The sequence below is a fragment of the Salvelinus alpinus genome, chromosome 27, assembly GCF_045679555.1.
Source record: "Salvelinus alpinus chromosome 27, SLU_Salpinus.1, whole genome shotgun sequence".
NCBI classification, from domain to species: domain Eukaryota; kingdom Metazoa; phylum Chordata; class Actinopteri; order Salmoniformes; family Salmonidae; genus Salvelinus; species Salvelinus alpinus.
The window spans coordinates 27,199,115-27,225,916 of NC_092112.1; the positions used below are offsets into that span (position 1 = coordinate 27,199,115).

Here is a 26,802-nt window from a genome sequence, read left to right on the forward strand (position 1 = left end):
CAGATCATTTCAGCGTTAGGAATGATGACATTGTGGCAATACTAAGACCTTATTAATACACATTGCCAATGACTGGAGGCTTCTACATTGCCTGCCTGTCTGTTTCTCAAATTAATTCAGAGCTGTAAGCTGTTGGGATTTATCAGCCCTTTTATAAAATACAGAAAACAGCTTCAGCTCAATTCTTGGCACGGAGGAAGGTCAAATTAGTTATACTAATGTTTACAAACAAGTTTGCTTTCGTAATGAAGTCATTGGGATGCCAGTTCAATTTGGGTGTTTGAGTAAAGTACATTTCCGTAGCACACACACACACACACACACACACACACACACACACACACTCAGGGGATGTGTTTTTGGCTCTTACCCTCTGATCCCTCCAGCCCCCTGTAATAGCCAGACTGACTCATGTGGTGTTAATGACAGAAATCTGCCTGTGCTCTAATAACAATAGTGACACTAGCCATTATTTGTGGAGTCAATGATTATGCACCATTAGCAAGCTGACACGTAGCTATTAGTCCTGTTAGTGGGCACTGACACGCAGGTCCGATCAGGGCGACTCAGGAGAGTTATAGAAATAAGTCAGAGCAGCTCTGACCAGGACCTGCTGTTTAGAAAGTCATCAGACACCTACAGACACACACTGTGGACAGATAGTACAGGACACTGTAAAGACACACACACACACACACACACACTGTCAATTTGGTATGATGTTAAACAGATGTATTGTATGTGACATTCATAAGAGGAGAGGAAGGTTTAACCCCATGAATCAGTGGTTGACTTGTGGAGGAGGGAGCTCTCTAGGGAATGTTTGTGTGGGGGGGGGTTGACTGAGTAAATTTGCGATGTTCTGTTCCTCTGCAGTGATGTTTGGAGTACCTGGGATATTGTTTTGTTTTCTATATTTTACATTTAAGTAATTTATCAGATGCTCTTATCCAGAGCGACTTACAGAAGAAATTAGAGTTGGGTGCCTTGCTCAAGGGCACATCATTCTTCACCTGTCGATGTCGGCTCTGGGATTCGACCCAGCAACCGTTTTGCTCTAAACCGCTAGGCTACCTGCCTCCCCTATGCTGCATTGGGGTTGTTTGGAGTACCTGAGTTAACTGTGTTGTCTTCTGTGTCTACAGTGGCATCGGGAGGAACTGGCCATGGGCGTCTGGAGGCAGCAGCATCCTGGCGGAGTACGGCACCCTGCACCTGGAGTTCATGCAGCTCTCCAAGCTGTCAGGGAACCCAGCCTTCGCAGAGAAGGTGAAAGCTAGGGAGCCACAGCACCGCCGTTTCCATTCCAGTGCATTAACACCAGTCTAAACTGAGCACTCAGCCAGCCTGACAATGTTATTCATAGCCGCAACCTTCATTACTATTCTTGTTAACTCCTGTTCCACAGATAAATCTTTCCGCCTTCTTTCCGCTATGATTCAGAGGCGTCTCTCTTATACCTCCCTTAACTGCCGTCCCTGCAGCAAGGCCATGTAAAGTGCACTACTGTGCCATGCTGCTGGAAGATGAGGTTGCAGGAAGAAAGTCGAAACTCATTTCTCTGGTTCCGCCTCCTAGGTCATGAACATCCGGAAGGTTCTGAATCGCCTTGATAAGCCCCAGGGACTGTACCCCAACTACCTGAACCCTAACAGCGGACAGTGGGGACAACGTAAGTCCCCCTATCTCTCATCTGACCCTTCTCTCTCTCATCTCACCCCTCTCCTGTCTCATTCCTATCTCGCTCTCACCACCTCTCACCCCTCTCCTGTCTCATTCCTATCTCCCTCTCACCATCTCTCACCCCTCTCCTGTCTCATTCCTATCTCGCTCTCACCACCTCTCACCCCTCTCCTGTCTCATTCCTATCTCCCTCTCACCATCTCTCACCCCTCTCCTGTCTCATTCCTATCTCCCTCTCACCATCTCTCACCCCTCTCCTGTCTCATTCCTATCTCGCTTTCACCATCTCTCACCCCTCTCCTGTCTCATTCCTATCTCGCTCTCACCTCTCTCACCCCTCTCCTGTCTCATTCATTTCTCCCTCTCACATCTCTCACCCCTCTCCTGTCTCATTCCTATCTCCCTCTCACCATCTCTCACCCCTCTCCTGTCTCATTCCTTTCTCCCTCTCACCATCTCTCACCCTCTCCTGTCTCATTCCTATCTCCCTCTCACCATCTCTCACCCCTCTCCTGTCTCATTCCTTTCTCCCTCTCACCATCTCTCACCCCTCTCCTGTCTCATTTCTATCTCCCTCTCACCATCTCTCACCCCTCTCCTGTCTCATTCCTATCTCCCTCTCACCATCTCTCACCCCTCCTGTCTCATTCCTATCTCCCTCTCACCATCTCTCACCCCTCTCCTGTCTCATTCCTATCTCCATCTCACCTCTCTCACCCCTATCATGTCTCATTCCTATCTCCCTCTCACCATCTCTCACCCCTCTCCTGTCTCATTCCTATCTCCCTCTCACCATCTCTCACCCCTCTCCTGTCTCATTCCTATCTCCCTCTCACCATCTCTCACCCCTCTCCTGTCTCATTCCTATCTCCCTCTCACCATCTCTCACCCCTCTCCTGTCTCATTCCTATCTCCCTCTCACCATCTCTCACCCCTCTCCTGTCTCATTCCTATCTCCCTCTCACCATCTCTCACCCCTCTCCTGTCTCATTCCTATCTCCCTCTCACCATCTCTCACCCCTCTCCTGTCTCATTCCTATCTCCCTCTCACCATCTCTCACCCCTCTCCTGTCTCATTCCTATCTCCATCTCACCTCTCTCACCCCTATCATGTCTCATTCCTATCTCCCTCTCACCATCTCTCACCCCTCTCCTGTCTCATTCCTATCTCCCTCTCACCGTCTCTCACCCCTCTCCTGTCTCATTCCTATCTCCCTCTCACCATCTCTCACCCCTCTCCTGTCTCATTCCTTTCTCCCTCTCACCTCTCTCACCCCTCTCCTGTCTCATTCCTTTCTCCCTCTCACCTCTCTCACCCCTCTCCTGTCTCATTCCTATCTCCCTCTCACCATCTCTCACCCCTCTCCTGTCTCATTCCTTTCTCCCTCTCACCATCTCTCACCCCTCTCCTGTCTCATTCCTATCTCCCTCTCACCATCTCTCACCCCTCTCCTGTCTCATTCCTATCTCCCTCTCACCTCTCTCACCCCTCTCCTGTCTCATTCCTATCTCCCTCTCACCACCTCTCACCCCTCTCCTGTCTCATTCCTATCTCCCTCTCACCATCTCTCACCCCTCTCCTGTCTCATTCCTATCTCCCTCTCTCCTCCCTCTACATCACTCTTTAACCATCTCACCTCTATCTTCCATATGGCCCGTTCTCCTCTCTTTTCACCACTATCGTCCCTCTCTCCCATCTCACCTCATTCCATTTGCATTAGTGGTACACCAGTGGCTGTCAACTGCGGTTCCGCAGCCTGTAATTATCAAGCCATTTACAGGCAGGAAAGCCACGTCAGTCCAGTGGTACACATGACCTCTGATGGCGTGGGCTGTGCGTTAGAATATTATGTAACTTAATGCCACACAGTGACATCAGGGAGAAAGAAGTGCCTGTGGCTAATGACAGTACTTAAAAATGACTGTGTCTAAATGCTGCCAGTAAACTAGTTAGTCTTCCAAGGCTACAGTTCATTCCTGATACCTCCACACAACACTACACTCTCACTCTAACTCAAACACCTGCTCCTTTCACTTGGTAAATGAGTGTCATGCCACTCAGGCACCACAACAGTTCAGTACCCCTATCCCTGACTGGTATGGAGCCACTGCCACTGTGGTATTACCCAGCTCCAGCCAGGCCAACTCTTGACAAAACGAGCTCCAGCCCCAAGGATTGCCTGATCTAGGCCACAGTGAGGTGGCTGGGGAGAGGCAGAGGTGGTGGTGGTGGGGGTGACAATGGAGGAACCCTGAAGTGTGTCCGTGCTCAGACAGCCCTGTGCCCAGCAGTTGCCGTGGATCCCCTCATTAATGAGTGTGTTTGTCTCTGAGCCCCACAAAAGGTCAATGAGATGCAAAGTCCAGATCAGCCCAGACCAGTCGCTAACTCAGACATACACTTCTGGCTGTAGCATAATGATGGACCCACTGCACCTCTCTCTCACACACACACCACACACACTCATTTGAATGCATATCTTAGCCATGTTGTTTGTTTTGCTATTCTATGTGGTACTACCTCCACTCCCCAGCCCCGTAGACAGACAGACAGACAGGCACACACATACGCTCACACAGTCATTGTTCCTGCCCCCGATCAGTTTGGCCAGTCTCTCCCCAGTCCCCATGAACCAGCAGTCTAAACAGTCTGTTATTTTTGTGTGTCTTATAACTCTGTCATGCTAATGATCTATGATCATCCCAGTGTGAGGTTTGTGTCGTGTGTGTGACTCCTATGATTGAATACCCCCTCTACTCCCTTGCTGAAATGTCACGTCTGATGAATACGCGTACTAACCGTCTTTGTGTTTGTCTCTGCTGTCGTCCCGGGTGGGCAGGCACAGAGGGGCCGTGTTCACCCCTAATGACTGACTGCTGTGTGTCCAGCCTATCTCCTACTGGGTGGATCTGTAGAAGGGGAGGAAGAGGAGGGCAGCCGTCCTGCTTGTCTCTCATTCTCTCTGACATCTTCATTCATCCCATCTACTGCACTGCTCCCAGAGGGATTTTCTTTCTTTCTTTATATATTTTTCTCCCCATTTTCGTGGTATCCAATTGGTAGTTAGTCTTGTTCCATCGCTGTAACTCTCGTACGGACTCGGGAGAGGCGACGGTTGAGAGCCATGCGTCCTCCGAAACACAACCCAACCAAGCCACGCTGCTTCTTGAAACAATGCCCATCCAACCTGGAAGCCAGCCGCACCAATGTGTCGGAGGAAACGCCGTATACCTGGCAATCGTGTCAGCGTGCATTGCGTCCGGCCCGCCACAGGAATCGCTAGTGTGTGATGGGACAAGAACATCCCTGCCGGCTAAACCCTCCCCTAACCCGGACGACGTTGTGCCAATTGTGCGCCGCCCCATGGGTCTCTCGGTCCTGGTCGGCTGCGACAGAGCTTGGACTTGAACCAGGATCTCTAGTGGCACAGCTAGCAGTGTCTTAACACTTAACACTGCACAACTGGAGAGGCACTCGGAGGGATTTTCTGCATGGATTCATCTGGGTGGTGTTTGCAACTCCGTAATACAGTGGACAACTGAGTTTCTCTGGATGACTCCACATATTTGGGTCTTTGAAATGTAGTATTACTATTGTAATTACATGTAGCTATTCTGATGGGAGCCAGCCAGGTTAGGAGGAAAGTGGCTCTGTGATTTGCTGACTGCCTAGGGGAAGGTAGATGGACCACGCCAGTAATGCGGCAGGTAGCCTAGTGGTTAGAGTGTTGGACTAGTAAAGGTTGCAAGATCAAATACCCGAGCTGACAAGGTAAAAATCTGTCATTCTGCCCTTGAACAAGGCAGTTAACCCACTGTTCCTAGGCGGTCATTGAAAATAAGAATTTGTTCTAAACTGACTTGCCTAGTTAAATAAAGGTCAAATAAAAAACAATAATGCCAAACCAAGCTTTTCTCAAACATAGAGAAAGTTCCAAGACTAACATCGCTAAAAGCACCTCTAAAGGTTTGTATTTTTCAATGTATTAATGTGGTCTATATGGTCAGTGTTAGCTGGAAGAAGAATTTCCATGTAAAGAAAAACAACTCAAGTGACAAATATCTAGAGGGTATAGGAATGGTAATGTTGGATGTGATTTCCTAAAATAGAAAGGTTCACAGCGGACCATTTACCACCTGAGGATATTTTACATATAGGTCACTTGTGATCGGTGTTTACTTGTACATTAGACAGGAACCACCTGAGGGTGATCTCATAGAAATGGTCTTGCCGTTCTCAGTGTCTCTGTGTTTCTCAGTCACTGTACAGTTTAGACAGCCTATCAAAGCTCTGGTGATGCTGTTGTTGTTATTGATGGGATGTTTGAATTTAGTCAGTGCAGTACAGTTTCCCTCTGAGCCAAGTAGCTGCTTGACTTTCACATCTTCCTATGTGGAGCTGCCAATAACATAGCCCACAGTCATGACGGACGGCTTATCACACCAATGACATGGCCCATAGACATGAGAGACATCCTATCACACCAATGACATGGCCCATAGACATGAGAGACATCCTATCACACCAATGACATGGCCCATAGACATGAGAGACATCCTATCACACCAATGACATGGCCCACAGTCATGACGGACGTCTTATCACACCAATGACATGGCCCATAGACATGGGACATCCTATCACACCAATGACATGGCCCACAGACATCCTATCACACCAATGACATGGCCCACAGACATCCTATCACACCAATGACATGGCCCACAGTCATGACGGACATTCTATCACAACAATGACATGGCCCACAGACATGACGGACATCCTATCACACCAATCACATGGCCCACAGACATGACGGACATCCTATCACACCAATGACATGGCCCACAGTCATGATGGAGACAGTACAGGTGCATGAAAGACTGGGAGACTAAAAAATAGCTTATATTACAAGGCCATCAGACTGTTGAACAGCTTCTATCACCAGACCATCAGACTGTTGAACAGCTTATATTACCAGACCATCAGACTGTTGAACAGCTTCTATTACCATCAGACTGTTGAACAGCTTCTATCACCAGACCATCAGACTGTTGAACAGCTTCTATTACCAGACCATCAGACTGTTGAACAGCTTCTATTACCATCAGACTGTTGAACAGCTTCTATTACCAGACCATCAGACTGTTGAACAGCTTCTATTACCATCAGACTGTTGAACAGCTTCTATTACCAGACCATCAGACTGTTGAACAGCTTCTATTACCAGACCATCAGACTGTTGAACAGCTTCTATTACCAGACCATCAGACTGTTGAACAGCTTCTATTACCAGACCATCAGACTGTTGAACAGCTTCTATTACCACCAGACTGTTGAACAGCTTCTATTACCAGACCATCAGACTGTTGAACAGCTTCTATTACCATCAGACTGTTGAACAGCTTCTATCACCAGACCATCAGACTGTTGAACAGCTTCTATTACCAGGCCATCAGACTGTTGAATAGCTTCTATTACCATCAGACTGTTGAACAGCTTCTATTACCAGGTGTTTGGACTGTTATACAGCTTCTCATACCAGACCATCAAACTGTTGAACAGCCATCACTAGACGTCTACCAGGTGATGCACACTTACTCACACAACACACACACACAAGCTATCACACACACCTCCACACACCTCATACTCAGGATGTGATAACGTCCCCAACTCACCTACACAGAGGTGTCAGTCAGCAGCCTGGAGAGGACCTGCCACCGCCATGTCTCTCCCAGCAACCTCAGTCAGACACACACAATCAACCTGTTATCCAGGTCCACAGCCTCTCCCGCTCATATTTTTTATGTTAATGTGTGTTGTCAATCAGATAGAGCCATGATCAGATCCTTGACCTTGTGTTCCCTCTCTGACCTGTTTACCCTTATGGCATTGAGTCAGACAGGCCCAAAACGACCCCAGTTAGCCAGAAACGACAGCCCCTATAAGGGCTAAGGCAACATTCTAAACCCCTACCTCTGGCGCTCTGTCCTGTCGCCTTTATTCCTGCTGGAGTCTCATCTCCATCTCCCAAACAACTCTGTGGCTGTTAATGACATATGCATATGTATGAGGGGCATGACAATCAATATGACAAACATAGTGGCTTGGCTGGGGCTCTCTCCCAGACCCTGGAGACTCATTCCTCAGATGGTGAAGTGGTGAAGTGGACAGGAGAGTACAACCCCATCACCGGCACAGCCCCTCACCACACTGAATGTCTCTGTGTGCACAGCCCCTCACCGCACTGAATGTCTCTGTGTGCACAGCCCCTCACCACACTGAATGTCTCTGTGTGCACAGCCCCTCACCGCACTGAATGTCTCTGTGTGCACAGCCCCTCACCACACTGAATGTCTCTGTGTGCACAGCCCCTCACCGCACTGAATGTCTCTGTGTGCACAGCCCCTCACCACACTGAATGTCTCTGTGTGCACAGCCCCTCACCGCACTGAATGTCTCTGTGTGCACAGCCCCTCACCGCACTGAATGTCTCTGGGTGCACAGCCCCTCACCACACTGAATGTCTCTGTGTGCACAGCCCCTCACCGCACTGAATGTCTCTGTGTGCACAGCCCCTCACCGCACTGAATGTCTCTGTGTGCACAGCCCCTCACCGCACTGAATGTCTCTGTGTGTACAGCCCCTCACCGCACTGAATGTCTCTGTGTGCACAGCCCCTCACCGCACTGAATGTCTCTGTGTGTACAGCCCCTCACCGCACTGAATGTCTCTGTGTGCACAGCCCCTCACCGCACTGAATGTCTCTGTGTGTACAGACCCTCGGTCTTTTTATCACATTGTGGTATTGCTCGATACACACACACACACACACACACACACACACATTCTCTGTCATGTAAATGCACAGACTACATCAGTCACAGACAGATGTGCACACATTCACATTCTCCCTCTTTTACACACGCTTACAGGTGTACACAAACACACACACACGCACAGTGACAGCGACATGCCTGGGGGAGCTGATAAACTCATCAGAAGGACAATCTCTCCTCTGCATACATCTTCAATACATCAGCCATCAAAGGAGTCTAATCACATTACTGTTGTAGCTTTGTTGGGTTTTGTCCCCATTCCCGTCCCTGTCCCCTCGACCTGGCCTATGCCAGACACGTCCCTTTATCGCTGAGGCTGAGCAGGCATTTAGGGGTCACCTTCCTGTGTAATCAGCCTCGAGGGTGGTGAGATTATGGCCAGCATCATTGGGCCATACATCATCCTAAGGTGAAGCAGGCCACGGAGGAAGAAGGAAGGAGGGAGGGAATGGGAGGAAGGAGGTGGGGGGGTGCTAACGGGATGAGAGTAGGTCTATTAGCCAGACCCCAGCATGATCCTCTAATCTGTTGTGTCTGTCCTGTAGATCATGTGTCAGTGGGCGGCCTGGGAGACAGCTTCTATGAGTACCTCCTCAAGGCCTGGCTGATGTCGGACAAGACAGACGAGGAGGGCAAGAAGCTCTACTACGAAGCTCTGCAGGTAAACCCCTCCAGAAACCTAGCCGACACTCTTCTTTCCTCTCCTTTCTACTCCCCCTCCTCTCCTCTCCCCTCTCCTCTCTCCCCTCTCCTTTCTACTCCCCCTCCACTCCTCTCTCCCCTCTCCTTTCTACTCCCCCTCCACTCCTCTCCTTTCTACTCCCCCTCCACTCCTCTCCCCTCTCCTTTCTACTCCCCCTCCACTCCTCTCCCCTCTCCTCTCTCCCCCTCCACTCCTCTCCCCTCTCCCCCTCCACTCCTCTCCCCTCCCCCTCCACTCCTCTCTCCTCTCCTTTCTACTCCCCCTCCACTCCTCTCCCCTCTCCTCTCTCCCCCTCCACTCCTCTCCCCTCTCCTTTCTACTCCCCCTCCGCTCCTCTCCCCCTCCACTCCTCTCCCCTCTCCTTTCTACTCCCCCTCCACTCCTCTCTCCTCTCCTTTCTACTCCCCCTCCACTCCTCTCCCCTCTCCTCTCTCCCCCTCTACTCCTCTCCCCTCTCCTTTCTACTCCCCCTCCACTCATCTCCCCTCTCCTCTCTCCCCCTCCACTCCTCTCCCCTCTCCTTTCTACTCCCCCTCCACTCCTCTCCCCTCTCCTCCTCCACTCCTCTCCCCTCTCCTTTCTACTCCCCCTCCCCTCTCCCTCTCCCCCTCTACTCCTCTCCCCTCTCCTTTCTACTCCCCCTCCGCTCCTCTCCTCTTGTCTTCTCTCCTCAGCTTTTCTCCTGTCTTACTGAGATTAATGGCTACAGTACCAGCACTATCTGAAGCACTGACTATACCTTGTCAAGATGCTATTTCGACCTCAATTGAAAGCTTTTGTCTGTGTGTCAACAACAGTTACATTTCTTCCATTACTGTGAACAGTCAGAGTCAGAAATCAATAAAAGTATGGGTTGGAGTCTGAATTTGAAGCATGCTACGCCAGGTAGGAGTTGTCTATTTCTGAGTGTAGTACAAACTGCACTCCACAGGAGATAGTTCAAGTAGGAGGCTGTCAGTGGATGGGGGGGCAGCCAGACTCAGAGCTCTGTCTGGTGGAATGGGCTCTGACTGCTGCTAGCTCAATTCTCTGTTTCATTAGAGCCAAGCAGCCTGTCCTGTGGGAGATAAAGATGTTTCTCTCTGTGCAGAGGTCCACAAGGACCCAGACTACTCCAGGATATTACCCTCCCTCCTCAAGTCCCCTCCCAGACAGCCTCGTTTCCCCACCACACCTGCCTATCTACCCGCCCGCCCGTCCGTCCGCCTGCCATCACCACAAGCAGGTCACCCACAGCGAGAGGGTCCCCATGGCCACGCCATGCCATCCTCTATTTGGGTCAGGCAGACTGTGAGGCAGGCGGTTAGGACAGACGCTGTTCTCTTATTAATGGCTCCTTGGCATCCTCGCCTCAGTGCCGGCCTGGCCTACATTCTCTCTCTCTCTGTCTCTCTGTCTCTTTGTCCCCCCCCCCCAATGAGAAGAGAAGCTGAACAAGATGTGCTGCTGTCTGCCTCTGTCTATCTGCTCCTGTACTGACCCAGCCCAGGTCTATTTGTCTGTCAGGCGTGCTGTTGCTAAACAGAATATAGGCTGCCTTTAAAGAGACCAAAGGAAATGAAATAGCCAGCTTAGGGGAATATTAATCAGCTGGTTTTCTGAGGCGGATCGTGGCGTATAAAGCCCAGCCACCTATACACGGCCCATTTACATGATGTCACTGCAAAAGCACAGATCTGAATCATCTTTTAAAAATGTCATTACTCTCAGGAGAGTTGCCATATTTCGTTTTCTTAGGTCTTCCCCCAGCAGGAGAAAAGCAAACCCAATGAATATGAAAAGAAATATTCCAAATGAAGCGATGATCAATTAGGCGTATCAGAGAATGCACCTGTAATAGTGTCGCGTTTCAGCATGCCGTCGACTCGTCTTAGCTGCGGTTATTTATTCCCTGTTGAAAGGTAGTTTTACAGTGGGGAGAACAAGTATTTGATACACTGCCGATTTTGCAGGTTTTCCTACTTACCTGCAAAATCGGCAGTGTATCAAATACTTGTTCTCCCCACTGTATATCTCTCTCTACATCAATAATGGCCCATTATTTCTGTAATAACTTTGTTTTGTCTGTCAGTCATGGGATGGTACCGTATTGGACACCTGCTGTGTGGCTAGTGGGAGAGAGGGGCCACCCGTTGTTCTGAATGACACCTCAAGGTGTCATGTCTCGCTGTGGGTGGGACACGCCTGCCATTTGAGGATATCTCTGGGTAAAGTGGCCCTTGTGTGTATGTGTAAATGTCAAGGACAAATAGGAACTTTGAGTCCACGCCGCCCCAGAAAATAAATAACAGTGGCTGGTGACCAGCTCGGACCCCTAGTTTTCCTGCAACAGCAGCTTCATCAAGCTTAACAATGCTATTTGGGCAGTAGTTATTCATGTTCCGGAAGGGTCTACTCCATTTGCAGGGGAATGGCTCTTGTCTGGGACTGGGAGTGGATAGAGTGCTCATCTGTCTTCCGTTCTTGTCATTGTCTTCCAGGCCATTGAGACCAGTTTGATAAGAAAGTCCAGCGGTGGCCTGATGTACATCGCTGAGTGGAAGGGCGGGCTGCTGGAGCACAAGATGGGTCACCTGACGTGCTTCGCCGGGGGCATGATCGCCCTGGGGGCGGACGGAGCGCCCGAGGACAAGACGGGTCACCAGATGGAGCAGGCCTCAGAGATTGCCCGCACCTGCCACGAGTCCTACGCCCGCACCAGTGAGTCTTACTGACTGACCCCGTCGTCTGGGGAACATCAGTCTCCGTGTCTCCTTCTACACAGCACTGGTAGGCAACGGGGGCCAAGTGTGTACAGGCTTTTGTTTGTATTCTGCTTGAAGACACCTGATTCAACTAGTCCAGCTAATCTTCAGATTAGGCTGTGATTAGTTGAATCAGGTGAGTTAATGCTTGGCTGGAACAAAATCCTGTACACACTGCAGCCCTTCAGAACCAGAGTTGCTTACCCCTTCTCTGTAAAGTGTCTCTCTGTTTCATATACCTCCTTTAGATATGGTTTCAGTCATAGAAACCTAATACTGTAGCTCCGCTCTGCAAGATCATAGTACCTGGCATTACTCTCTAAAGGCCTTACCTTTTTTTAGTTTAAAACTCTCTCCCTCCCAGGTGAGACCGTATTAGTTCTGAATCCTAGACAAAAGGAGGTGATTGAGTCAACAACCGGACACTCACTGTCTCTCTCTCTCACTCACTCACTCACTCACGCACGCACGCACACACGCACCACGCACACACACAGACACAGACACACTCCTCTTCAGGAGCCGTTGAGCCTGGTTTCTCTCTGAGGCCAGAAGGGCTGCTGGGTAGACAGAGCATAGTGTCAGCCAGGTTAGTCTGAGTCAGAGGGTCTCTCCTCTCTCACTTCCTCTGGTCCGGATTGACCATCAGGAAATCTATTAGGGCTGGGATTGCCAGGGACCTCACAATACAATATTATCACGATACTTACGTACAAATACTATATGTATTGTGATTCGATGTTCCAAATATATTGCTCACCATGTGTTTGGTGCAGAAGGACAAGAGAGAGCTATGATAAAATGAATTTTGATCAGTCATATAAATTGAAGTTCTGAAAATGAATTGGCTCCTTATTTCAAAAGAAGATGGAGAACAAGCTATGAAGGGAAAATACTGGGGGTTTTGGTGCAGGTACAGCAAACTAGTGCAAAAATAATATTGCAATATTGTCAAAACGATACGCTATATCGTAAAAGATTATATGCCGATATGCAACTATCAATTTTTTTCTTCCATCACTATCTATCAATTTACTATCAACAGAACTGGCTGAGGACATCGCTAGATTAGATTAAAATACGGTTCTATGAAGCAGCGTAATCCCCTGGCCCTGCCTAACTCCACAGCACCCCTGTTCCCCCATTCGACCTCCAACCCACCTCCATCCTCTCCCCCTACCCCCCGCTGAGTCACTGCCTGCTGTGTGTATAGGTGCTAGTTCTCATCAAACAGGGATTACAGGAAATAACAATAGGCCTAAACCCTGTTAATTGTCACATAATCACGTGGCAAACTCCCTTTACCTTTGAACTTTGCTTTTCTCATAATCTGGTCTCTGGTCTCTTGGCTGTGAAATGATGTCATGGGTTCATGCTCCATCCAGGAACTGAGGTTGAGTTTTTTTGGTTCTCTTGACATTCTGTGTCCTTTACTTTCCCCTAGAGCTGGGTTTTATGTTGACATGTTGTCTTCTTCCTTTGTTCCCGTGTCATAGCCCTGAAGCTGGGCCCGGAGGCGTTCAGGTTTGACGGAGGCGTGGAGGCCATCGCCACGCGGCAGAACGAGAAGTACTTCATCCTGAGGCCAGAGGTCATCGAGACCTACATGTACATGTGGAGGTTCACCCACGACCCTAAGTACAGGGAGTGGGGCTGGGAGGCCGTGCAGGTGAGAACTACAGTAGGGTTGGGCAGTATCCAGATTTTCATATCGTCATACCGTCCTTCTCTCACCTCGGGATTTACTGTATTACCGACTTAGTACACAAGTGGTCGCCAAAAAAAGCCTGTTGGCCGTCTATTACCAAAATGCTAACAAAATTTGCACAGGTAATAGTGAATTTGCATAGCGGCTTCTAGCTAAATATGCAAACGAAAATAAACGAATTGCAAAGATAGTCAATCCAGATCATAAAGTTATACACTACCGTTTAAAAGCCTGGGGTCACTTAGAAATGTCCTTGTTTTTGAAAGAAAAGCACATTTTCTTGTCCATTAAAATAACATCAAATTGATCAGAAATACAGTGTAGACATTGTTAATGTTGTAAATGACTATTGTACCTGGAAACGGCAGCTTTTTTTAATGGAATATCTACATAGGTGTACGTAGGCCCATTATCAGCAATCGTCACTCCTGTGTTCCAATGGCACGTTGTGTTAGCTAATCCAAGTTTATCATTTTAAAAGGCTAATTGATAATTAGAAAACCCTTTTGCAATTATGTTAGCACAGCTGAAAACTGTTGTTCTGATTACAGAAGCAATAAAACTGGCCTTCTTTAGACTAGTTGAGTATCTGGAGCATCAGCATTTGTGGGTTCGATTACGGGCTCAAAATGTCCAGAAACAAAGGACTTTCTTCTAAAACTCGTCAGTCTATTCTTGATCTGAGAAATGAAGGCTATTCCATGCGAGAAATTGCCAAGGACTGAATATCTCGTACAACGCTGTGTACTACTCCCTTCAGAGAACAGCGCAAAATGGCTCTAACCAGAATAGAAAGAGGAGTGGGAGGCCCCGGTGCACAACTGAGCAAGAGGACAAGTACATTAGAGTGTCTAGTTTGAGAAGCAGACGCCTCACAAGTCCTCAACTGGCAGCTTTATTAAATAGTAACCGCAAAACACCAGTCTCAATGTCAACAGTGAAGAGGCGACTCCGGGATGCTGGCCTTCTAGGCAGAGTTGCAAAGAAAAAGCCATATCTCAGACTGGCCAATAAAAATAAAATATCAAGATGGGCAAAAGAACAGACACTGGACAGAGGAACTCATCCAAAAGGCTTTGACTTCTCAAACACGTCAGAAAGCTAAGACAATATGACGCCCCATCGTCTTATTAATTGAGGCACTTACTTAGATACCAAGTTAAACTAGGCTTTGTGTTTACACACAAAACAATATAAAACGTATAAGAAATATCTTGCTGCGTTTTGTAAACACAGATCTAAAAGGCTTCTTGTCATTTCTGCTCAGTTTCAGACTCATTTTGTGCTTCAGTTGCACTTCTGAACTCGGATAAGAATTCACTAACGGGCATTTTATCAGCAGACAGCGCTCCCACTGATGTGTAGTATATCAGCAGACAGCGCTCCCACTGATGTGTAGTATATCAGCAGACAGCGCTCCCACTGATGTGTAGTATATCAGCAGACAGCGCTCCCACTGATGTGTAGTATATCAGCAGACAGCGCTCCCACTGATGTGTAGTATATCAGCAGACAGCGCTCCCACTGATGTGTAGTATATCAGCAGACAGCGCTCCCACTGATGTGTAGTATATCAACAGACAGCGCTCCCACTGATGTGTAGTATATCAGCAGACAGCGCTCCCACTGATGTGTAGTATATCAGCAGACAGCGCTCCCACTGATGTGTAGTATATCAGCAGACAGCGCTCCCACTGATGTGTAGTATATCAGCAGACAGCGCTCCCACTGATGTGTAGTATATCAACAGACAGCGCTCCCACTGATGTGTAGTATATCAGCAGACAGCGCTCCCACTGATGTGTAGTATATCAGCAGACAGCGCTCCCACTGATGTGTAGTATATCAGCAGACAGCGCTCCCACTGATGTGTAGTATATCAGCAGACAGCGCTCCCACTGATGTGTAGTATATCAACAGACAGCGCTCCCACTGATGTGTAGTATATCAGCAGACAGCGCTCTCACTGATGTGTAGTATATCAGCAGACAGCGCTCCCACTGATGTGTAGTATATCAACAGACAGCGCTCCCACTGATGTGTAGTATATCAACAGACAGCGCTCCCACTGATGTGTAGTATATCAACAGACAGCGCTCCCACTGATGTGTAGTATATCAGCAGACAGCGCTCCCACTGATGTGTAGTATATCAGCAGACAGCGCTCCCACTGATGTGTAGTATATCAGCAGACAGCGCTCCCACTGATGTGTAGTATATCAGCAGACAGCGCTCCCACTGATGTGTAGTATATCAGCAGACAGCGCTCCCACTGATGTGTAGTATATCAGCAGACAGCGCTCCCACTGATGTGTAGTATTACAACAGACAGCGCTCCCACTGATGTGTAGTATATCAGCAGACAGCGCTCCCACTGATGTGTAGTATATCAACAGACAGCGCTCCCACTGATGTGTAGTATATCAGCAGACAGCGCTCCCACTGATGTGTAGTATATCAACAGACAGCGCTCCCACTGATGTGTAGTATATCAGCAGACAGCGCTCCCACTGATGTGTAGTATATCAACAGACAGCGCTCCCACTGATGTGTAGTATATCAGCAGACAGCGCTCCCACTGATGTGTAGTATATCAGCAGACAGCGCTCCCACTGATGTGTAGTATATCAGCAGACAGCGCTCCCACTGATGTGTAGTATATCAGCAGACAGCGCTCCCACTGATGTGTAGTATATCAACAGACAGCGCTCCCACTGATGTGTAGTATATCAGCAGACAGCGCTCCCACTGATGTGTAGTATATCAGCAGACAGCGCTACCACTGATGTGTAGCTACTTTTCTCCACTACTTTTCTCATTGTAGCCAGCCTATTTTTCTTTGTTAAAATACAAGATTAACTTAAGCAAAACATTAGGAAATGTAGCTGGCTACATTCTTTCTGGCCTGAACAGTTGAACTACGATGTCCATGCATCATTTTTTCTAAAATGACCTTGCTTTTTCATTGTAAGCTTATTTTCTTGTGTGGCTGCCAGCCAAATAGTGTGGCGCTTCTATTGTCATCTGATGAAAATGAAGTTATTTTATATCGAATGTGTTGCTCTAATGTATTTCCTGTGAAGGAAAACTATAGTTGCACGTCCTTGATCACTCTATTGAAGAAAAAAAACACTGTGGACTTTCAATTTAAAACAATACACAGCTGGACTCACCTGCCCCCGCTTTCTCCTGTTGTGCTATTTACAAACAAACACGTGACTGACTCAACTGTGTTGGGGAACTAAGTAATAACGCGATCTGCTTTATCTCCTAACGCATTGCACGAGTTGACTGCAGTTATTTAAAATGTATTGAAAATTGTCCGGTATTAAAAAATCTTCCCGTGGCTATTTACAAATACCCCGATACACAGTATACCACCCAAGCCTAAACTACAGTACCCATCATCCATCATAACTATCCCACCACAGTCCTTCCTGTCATGTTTGTGTCACTCTGTCCCTTCTTAACCTCCACTGACAAGAGACTTCCCCTGAAATCACAGTGAAAAGGCCTCTGCATTCCAATAGACCCCTCTTCACTGTGATCTGTAGACTCATTCAGGTCTACGTATGGCTAGTTCTGAGTGCAGGAGTCTCCAAAACCTCTGAGACTCTTCCTTTCTCTCTCTCTATCTCTCGTGCTCTCTTTTGCTCTCCCTCTCTCTCTCTCGCTCTCTCCCGTCTGCTGTATCATTGCCATGCTGCAACAGAACAGAACAGTGGCAATGTTGATTGCCCAGATCCCAGAGCTGTGTAATTGTATCCACTAATGACATGAGATTACTTATGATGGGCCTTGTGTTAGCCATAAATCAGCCTGCCTCTCTACCTGCCTGCAGATATTGTACCTCCACCTTGTTCAGCCAGACTGGATGTGTGAACGCTGCAGCCCCAGCCCCTTCCTCATCAGCCTTGTTTTCTCCCTGAGTCATTGTGCCTAAGGCAGCCTCCCCTCCTCTCCTCTTCCCCCCCACCCCCAGGCAGAGCAGCCACACTGAATTGAAATGTGCCTACTCAGCAACTAGCTAGCACCGTGCATACATCTCCAACACACTGACATAAGAACAGAGTCAGCTCAACACTTCTCCCTCCGCTCTCACGTTCTTGTCCCCCGTCTACTGTCTGTTCTCTCTGTGTCTCTCAGGCTCTGGAGAAGCACTGTCGTGTGGAGGGGGGCTACAGTGGAGTGCGGGACGTCTACGCCTCCAGCCCCAACCATGATGACGTCCAGCAGAGCTTCTACCTGGCCGAGACACTCAAGTAAGACCCTCTAGTCACACACTGTCATTCTGCATAGAGGCATCTGGATATCGAGCATTACAACTTTCACCTTGCCTTTACATTTGAGTCATTTAGCAGATTCTCTTATCCAGAGTGACTTACAGTTAGTGCATTCATCTTAAGATGGCTGGGTGGAACAACCACATATCACAGCGGTACTGGAGTGCCAAGTCTAGGTCCAAGAGGCTTCTTAACAGCTTCTATCCCCAAGCCATAAGACTCCTGAACAGCTAATCAAATGGCTACCCAGACTATTTGCAGCGTCTCCCCCCCAACCCACATGTTTTAGCTGCTGCTACTCTCTGTTTATTATCTATGCATAGTCACTACCTCTACCTACATGTACATATTACCTCAATTATCTCAACTAACCTGTGCCCCCGTACATTGACTCTGTACCGGTACCCCCTGTATATAGCCTCCACATTGACTCTGTACCGGTGCCCCCTGTATATAGCCTCCACATTGACTCTGTACCGGTACCCCCTGTATATAGCCTCCACATTGACTCTGTACCGGTACCCCCTGTATATAGCCTCCACATTGACTCTGTACCGGTACCCCCTGTATATAGCCTCCACATTGACTCTGTACCGGTCCCCCCTGTATATAGCCTCCACATTGACTCTGTACCGGTACCCCCTGTATATAGCCTCCACATTGACTCTGTACCGGTACCCCCTGTATATAGCCTCCACATTGACTCTGTACCGGTACCCCCTGTATATAGCCTCCACATTGACTCTGTACCGGTCCCCCCTGTATATCACCTCCACATTGACTCTGTACCGGTACCCCCTGTATATAGCCTCCACATTGACTCTGTACCGGTACCCCCTGTATATAGCATCCACATTGACTCTGTACCGGTACCCCCTGTATATAGCCTCCACATTGACTCTGTACCGGTACCCCCTGTATATAGCCTCCACATTGACTCTGTACCGGTCCCCCCTGTATATCACCTCCACATTGACTCTGTACCGGTACCCCCTGTATATAGCCTCCACATTGACTCTGTACCGGTACCCCCTGTATATAGCCTCCACATTGACTCTGTACCGGTACCCCCTGTATATAGCCTCCACATTGACTCTGTACCGGTACCCCCTGTATATAGCCTCCACATTGACTCTGTACCGGTACCCCCTGTATATAGCCTCCACATTGACTCTGTACCGGTACCCCCTGTATATAGCCTCCACATTGACTCTGTACCGGTACCCCCTGTATATAGCCTCCACATTGACTCTGTACCGGTACCCCCTGTATATAGCCTCCACATTGACTCTGTACCGGTACCCCCTGTATATAGCCTCCACATTGACTCTGTACCGGTACCCCCTGTATTTAGCCTCGTTACTGTTATTGTACTGCAGCTCTTTAATTATTTGTTATTTTTCTATTTTCTTTTTTCTTTCTTTTCTACTTCAGTTTATTTTAGTAAATACTTTCATGACGTATTTTTCTAAAACTGCATTGTTGGTTAAGGGCTTGTAAGTAAGAATTTCACTGTAAGGTCTACACCTGTTGTATTTGGCACATGTGACAAATAAACTTTGATTTGATTTGAAGTAAGTACAGTTTTCCTCAATAAAGTAGTTATCAGCATAGTCCGAGCTAGTAAGAGTGGGAAAAAAGTCAAGTGCGATTGTTAGTCCATTAGATAAAAATATAAATGTGATAAAAATACATCAGGTTTGTTGGCATGATTTTGTTATCCTACATCCTCCCCCAGAACCTACCCTTGAATAACTACAGTATTCGATTTTCTTAAATATAATGGGACAGGTGGGGTCAAGAATATTCCTCCCCCTCAACTAGACAGTTATCTTCATCTTATCGTGTGTGGATGAGTTTGACACCCACACCGTTTCATGACATCTAAGATCTGCCCTAGAATTTCATCACAGACGTCTCTTTATGTTCTATTCCCGACATTCAGTTTGTTTGAACACTTCAAAACAGATCAGAAGTAGAATAATGTCCTTCCCCCACTGAGTACTCACCTCTGTCTGTGCTGTGCCTGCGGGCCTCTGAGGAGAAACTACTGACGTCCTGGGTGTATTGTATTGTCACGGCCGGCTCAGACAGACACACAGACAGACAGGCAGGCAGTGTGCTGTGGACTACAGGGACCTCAGCAGTCTTCTCAGAGATAGCAGCAGTCACACACAGAGATAGATAAGAGGAGGCGGCAGGCAGGCAGACAGAGCGCTTTTACTGAGCCCTTTATACCACCCCCCCCCCCTCTCTCTCTCTCTCTTTCAATTCAATTTCTCTCTGTCTGTCTCTCTCTCTCTCTCTCTCTTTCAATTCAATTTATCTCTGTCTGTCTCTCTCTCTCTCTCTTTCAATTCAATTTCTCTCTGTCTGTCTCTCTCTCTCTCTCTTTCAATTCAATTCAATTTCTCTCTGTCTCTCTGAAACTGTCTCCTCTCCACTTTCACCATTGATAAGAGCACAATGCCTGAGGAGTAGATGGACTATAGAATGGTGTATAGATGGCTCTCTGTCTTTTTTACAGTCTAATCCTGGTCTGAGAGAGCATCAACCCCCCACTCTATGGTTTCTGTTTCATTGGTGTTGTTTTGTTTCTATTGAGGATCAGTGGTGTTTTGTTTCTATTGAGGGTCAGTGGTGGTGTTTTGCTCCCCTCTTGTTGGAGCCTTGTCACAGCACTCTGGTGTGACCTTATAGAGAGGTCATGGGTTCTGTGTCCCCGCTCTGCTCTGTGTCCCTCCCCTGCTTGGCTCTGCTCTGTGTCCCCGCTCTTCTCTGTGTCCCTCCCCTGCTTGGCTCTGCTCTGTGTCCCCGCTCTGCTCTGTGTCCCTCCCCTGCTTGGCTCTGCTCTGTGTCCCTCCCCTGCTTGGCTCTGCTCTGTGTCCCTCCCCTGCTTGGCTCTGCTCTGTGTCCCTCCCCTGCTTGGCTCTGCTCTGTGTCCCTCCCCTGCTTGGCTCTGCTCTGTGTCCCTCCCCTGCTTGGCTCTGCTCTGTGTCCCTCCCCTGCTTGGCTCTGCTCTGTGTCCCTCCCCTGCTTGGCTCTGCTCTGTGTCCCTCCCCTGCTTGGCTCTGCTCTGTGTCCCTCCCCTGCTTGGCTCTGCTCTGTGTCCCTCCCCTGCTTGGCTCTGCTCTGTGTCCCTCCCCTGCTTGGCTCTGCTCTGCCCCGAGGCTAGGTACGGTAGCCACAGCCACGTCACCATGACTCAGTGAGATAACAACAAGCTGCATGCAGGAGAGAGGAAGAGAAAGAAAGGGAAAGAGAGGTAGGAAGATGAAGAGAGAGATGGAAAGGGGGACCCGGGGAGAGAGGAAAAGACGATAGGTTCAAGGTTGCGCTAGAGTAAGAGTAAGAGGCTAAGTGAGGGAGGGAGACTTGCTGAACAGAAAAGTTAAATATGTTTTCACCCTCCTGTGCATTTAATAACTGTGCAGCACTTTGATGTTGGTGTTTATTTTCCTTTTGTGGTCAAACCCCTGGGCTAATCTGCCTCTCTGACTGATGCTGCTATGAAACGCTGTGTGAGTCCCACCTCTTAATAGAACCGTTCAAACGTCTGTAGTATTTAATGGTGGTGGAAAGTGATGCAATTTGGCGAATAGGGTCTCCAGATCCCAGGCCTCCTCAAATGCCTTGTTTACTGATGCAAAATCCATCTATTAGGCACCGGCTCTCCCTCACTCCCTACTTTCTTCCACTCCCTTTTTTCTGCCTCTCTTTCCCTCTCTCACCCTCTCTCTTCCTGTCTCCCCTCTCCTTTCTCCTCTCTCTCCTTCTCTCCATTTCTTTCTGCCTCATAGCCAGGCTCCTCCTCCTTCCTCTCAGAGTGAGGTCACATTAGCAATGATGACTCTGAAAACAGTGTATGTCTGTTTGCTTTGCTGTCTCCTCCCGTTCCTCCCAGGGTGGTGGACTGCGCTGTGGGCTTGTTGTTGCCGTGGTCTACTGCATTAACAAGTTCCCCCAGATCAAAAGCTAAGCACTTGTCAACATGAAGGGGCCCAAAAGCCCTCCCGATGTTCATTTTGTTCCCAGTATTAGGACACGGGATACTGTTAAAGAGGGATGCTATGCTATGACTTAATGAGTTATTTTTGTTTTATTCATCATTCCTAGTGTAGTGCAATGGGGCTTTGCGTTTTGAGTAATCACTTGAGTTCTGAGAACACTGGGGGCTCACTGACTGTGATGGACTCAATGTTCCTCCCCCTAGCTGTTTCTTGATCTGGTAGGTCGGGTCTGGTTTAACTGTTGGGAGGAGTGCCTGGACTTTCTCCCACCCACGGCCTTTAATCATCCCCCTCTGTAACATCTGGAGCCACCACCTCTCCTTTCTCTCTCGCTCTGTCTCATTCTCCATCTTTATTTATTTTTATTTATCCTTTATTTAACTAGGCAAGTCAGTTAAGAACAAATTCTTATTTAGAATGACGGTCTACCAAAAGGCAAAAGGCCTCCTGCCGGGACGGGGGCTGGGATGAAAAAAATAAATATAGGACAAAACACACATCACGACAAGAGAGACACCACAACACTACATAAAGAGAGACCTAAAACAACAACATAGCATGGCAGCAACGCATGACAACACAGCATGGTAGCAACACCACATGGCAGCAGCACAAAACATGGTACAAACATCATTGGGCACAGACAACAGCACGAAGGCAAGAAGGTAGACACAACAATACATCACGTGAAGCAGCCACAACTGTCATGAGTGTCCATGATTGACTCTTTGAATCTCTCTGAACATGGAGTGGTGTCCGCAAGGTCACCGTGGGGACTCTGGGTGGGCATGGCGTAATCCGGTTCCAACGAGTGTCACCTCTGTACCTGATTAAGGACGTGTAGGGTATAGATCCACCTCCACTCGTCCCCCAACCGTTGGTTCTGGAATCAACTTTTGATTTGCGACCGGTTCACTCGCAAAAACTTAATGCCGAGCGCAATATCTTTTGGCATGCGGTGACCAAGCTGCTGTTTTCTGCCAAAGGAAACAGAAATTGTTTAGTCTTTTGTCATTTTTATTTATTCATTGATTTGCATTGTTGGCTTGGCTCTCCCCAAGCTTGGCAGGGAAATATTGGCATGGGAGACCTCCTAAACTGGTTGTTCCCTGAGTTGGTTTTGGGACGTGTCTTAGTGAGACCACCCTCGGCCCACCGCCGTCTCTGACACTCTCAGACATCTAGTAGATGTTGTTAATGATTGCATCAGTCAGAACTCAACTAGGACTTGAGGTTGTTGTTTTAAATAAGTGGTGTTTTGTTGATCACATATTAGTGTTTGAGCTAAGTTGTGTCTCTCCCTCTCTCTCTGTCTCTCAGATACCTGTACCTGCTCTTCTCTGATGATGACCATCTTTCCTTGGAGCACTGGGTGTTCAACACCGAGGCCCACCCCCTCCCTGTCATTAAGAAGGAGATGACAGACACAGACAAGCCCAGCCAGCAGGAGTAGAGTGGTCCTCCTGGATCACCCCCTGACCTGACCCCTCCCACCACCAAACTCCTCTGCCCCCTCCCTTTCTGAGCAGTGGACGGAACTGTCTCTTACTCCTCCCCCACCATGGGTGGAGCTCACCCAGGCAGGCCGCTTCCCTGGCAGACTGGACTCTCCTGTTTTGGAGTCCCTGACCAGACCAGATGGAACCGGACCGGCTGCCTGCCTCTCTAGAGGCAGACTGCCCCCTACTGGGGACTGGGAGGAACCACCTCATCCAAGAGTTCTCCTCTTGTCATCTTGTAAAGCTAGTCTGCATGCTCCCCTCCCTCCCAGTGCTGTAAATCTACACTCCTCTGTGAGGAGAACAGGACACTCTGCGCTGTAACATTTGCCGTCACTCCAAAAAAAAGCCATACTGATTTGAAGACAGCTTTGTCATTTATTTTCTTTCGTTCTTTCCACCATATGGGGTATGTGTTTGTGGGTGTGACTGACAATAGATCAATGTCAATCAACATATCACATTTGTGTCGTTCTTATCGTAAGTATGATTTTAGTCACACTTTAACAATGGACCATTTAGGTGGATTTCTGTTAAAGACCCAGAGCTTGGTTCTCAACTGCTTGAGAGTCAAATCTTAACTAGTGCCTTTCAGTCTAATATGGTCTATCAAATAAGCAGTTCAGGCAAATGGCAAGGTTTTTAATTTAAACCGGTAGGTAGGTACCACATTGTTCAGATGGCATTGTTGATTGAGTGCTTAGTCACCTCCTCTACCACACTGACATCTAGTGTTGAACACCAGTAATACACCAGTCCAGTCAGATGAGTGTAGCAGGTCCACATACAGTATTAAAGGAGATGAAGTACCTTGATGGGAAAAGACCTGCACTGAGAACAACCTCTGTTTAAAGAAGTAGAAATGTTGACCATCTATCTGTTCCCTTCCTCCTGAAGTATGGAACGTGTGGACAGTAGAGTTCATTCCTTCTACCAACATGTCATCAATTCATTCAGCCTAGTCTGTTTGTCAGAGCTTTGTTTCCCACCCCCACCCCCATCATCATGTTCCTTTTGTTTTTTAATTGACAAAGTTGACATGTGCTTTGTTTGTTTCTTTGTTTGTTTGTTCCTTTATTACAGGTGGTAGAGACATTAATCCATGTGATGTAAAATAGTTCCTTTGCTGTTAATTTATTCCATAGTACATAGGAAGGAAGGTTTGGATCAGGCACCTAGGTGGTACTGTGGAGAGAATGGGCCCTGTGTTGTTGTTTAGGTGGATTATTTGGGAGATGGGAGGGAGACAGTGTGGGGGAGACAAGGGCAGAATCAGACCAAGAATTTGGTAGTCAATCATATGTAACGAATGCATCGTATGAATGTACCATCAAATGTGAACTGAAGATTATTTGACCTTTTGTTGTTCTCAATTTGTTTGTTGAGAATTTTTTTTTGTTCCTTTCTTCTGGACTGCACAAAATGCTGAAACAATGTGTTGTGGTACCCAGAGCAATCTATTTAAAGAGGTGGAACATTGAGGTTCCTGCATTATGAGGCATTTACATGACACCTCAACATTCTATGGCAGCCATGTTAGTTCCCCATTAATGTTACATAGGGAATATTTAAATAATGATATGTAACGGAATGTCTAGAATAAGAAATATTCCAAATTCGTACAGTTTGCCCAACTCTCTAAAATATATGGCTCTGGTGGTACCGATCAGAGGAAGCTGTTACTCACATATGAACATACATATATACATGCTGAATACTGTATAAAGACAAGATGATAAATACATCGAAGTGGTCACACTGTACATGCATATCGTATTCAGAAGTACACACTCCAACACACTTATGAACATGGAAGTTTATGGACACTCAGAAATGGATGTTCAGGTGACCACAGGACCCATCAAACCGCTCTGTTGTCTCATCATAAAGGCAAAGTTAAAGAGGAGCGGATTTGTATGAAACAATGTCTCGTGGTCCTGTTCTTCTGTAGTGTACATCTTTCACAGTCAGGGGGCACTGATGTCCACATACAGTACATCTTATTTGGAAATAAACGGGGTAGGATCAAGAGGTCTTGAAGAAGGGCCTTCATCATGGTTGAAGTCATTTTCTTACATTATAGGATTGACCAGACAAGAGGTTTGAGATGCTGATATCTGCCCACTACTGGAGCCAAACTCTGCTTTCTATAGCATTCTTTAAGACATAATAATAATACCTGTTTATCTTACTAGAGGAAGCAATGTTAATGAGGGAAACTGTGATATCCATGTAGGCTTACATCCCTACCACCTAGTTCAGTTCGGTAGCCATTCCGGCTCCAGGGAAGAGCGTCACTATACACTGTGATACACTGTAGATATGAAATTGCTGCATTCACCATCTCTGCACTGTCTGAGAGCCTAAGTGTTTCTCCTGACTGTTGCAGCTTTAGGGAGCAGCAGAGATTACTCGTAGTGATACTGAGAAACTTCAAGTCGCTGTAAAATGCTAACACATGACATATGAACCATTTCCTTTCATCTTTGTTTCAGATATGCAGACTAGAAGATGTGCTGTTCATTTCAAAGTGACTTTGTGGTTGAATATTGTGTTGATGATCTCTCACATTACAATGCCTTTTATTTGTGAATCTATTGTTCATGGTTTTGTGAAACAACCTCAAAAATGTAAACGGTACAATAATGCTGATAATCATTCCATTGCACATAGTTTATTTTGGTTTATATGCAAGTTTAATTTTGTGAGGAATTGTTCTGTTCTGTTTTTTTGTGTGTGGTTTGTTATTGAAATGTAAATATTCCATTCTGGCAAATATGCCATTCTACATTTATATAAATCTTATGAGCTTAAATGATATTAATGAGCAGCAAAATGTTTCATAAACTATATTTGTTACACTTCTATTGTGAATAAAACAATCTTTAATATCAAGCATTTTTGGTGTTTTCATTCTGAAATGACCTCTTGACATCAATTATATTAGTGCTCCATGACCAGGTCAAATGTGTCTGATGATCAATATGTGATTACCAGAGGCTGTTCAGGACTGTCTCACTCTCACACACTCAGAATTCCTTGAAAACCTTAGATTTGACTGCCGACCTGGCTTCATTTTCTATCTGTCATTTTGTAATGATTGGGATCCAAACCACTTCCAAGTGAAACTGTGTGTATAGCTATTATCCACTAGGTGGCAGAAGAGTATCAAAACCCTTTCAGTGTTAGTTTTTTTGTGCCAACAAAAGCTATCTGCTTGGATAGTTCCATCTGTGCCACTGACTTAGTCTGGCTTTAATTGCAGTTTGTCTACAAATTAATAATTGCTATGTTGGCTTCAGGTCTCCATCTCAATCAAAAATATAAGT

At 47.3% G+C, this 26,802-nt stretch overlaps 1 protein-coding gene across 1 annotated transcript in view; it reads left to right on the top strand.

Moving 5' to 3' along the window:
• The window catches only part of LOC139556270 (mannosyl-oligosaccharide 1,2-alpha-mannosidase IA-like), a 180,134-nt gene extending 153,766 nt beyond the window's left edge, over positions 1-26,368 (top strand). The window contains exons 6-12 of the mRNA XM_071370004.1: positions 1,146-1,269; positions 1,579-1,672; positions 9,072-9,187; positions 11,710-11,929; positions 13,470-13,642; positions 17,828-17,943; positions 23,295-26,368. Of these exons, the coding sequence (XP_071226105.1) occupies positions 1,146-1,269; positions 1,579-1,672; positions 9,072-9,187; positions 11,710-11,929; positions 13,470-13,642; positions 17,828-17,943; positions 23,295-23,427 (976 nt within the window). The 3' untranslated portion in view covers positions 23,428-26,368. The remainder of the gene's footprint in view (positions 1-1,145; positions 1,270-1,578; positions 1,673-9,071; positions 9,188-11,709; positions 11,930-13,469; positions 13,643-17,827; positions 17,944-23,294) is intronic.
• Positions 26,369-26,802: the final 434 nt, after the last annotated feature.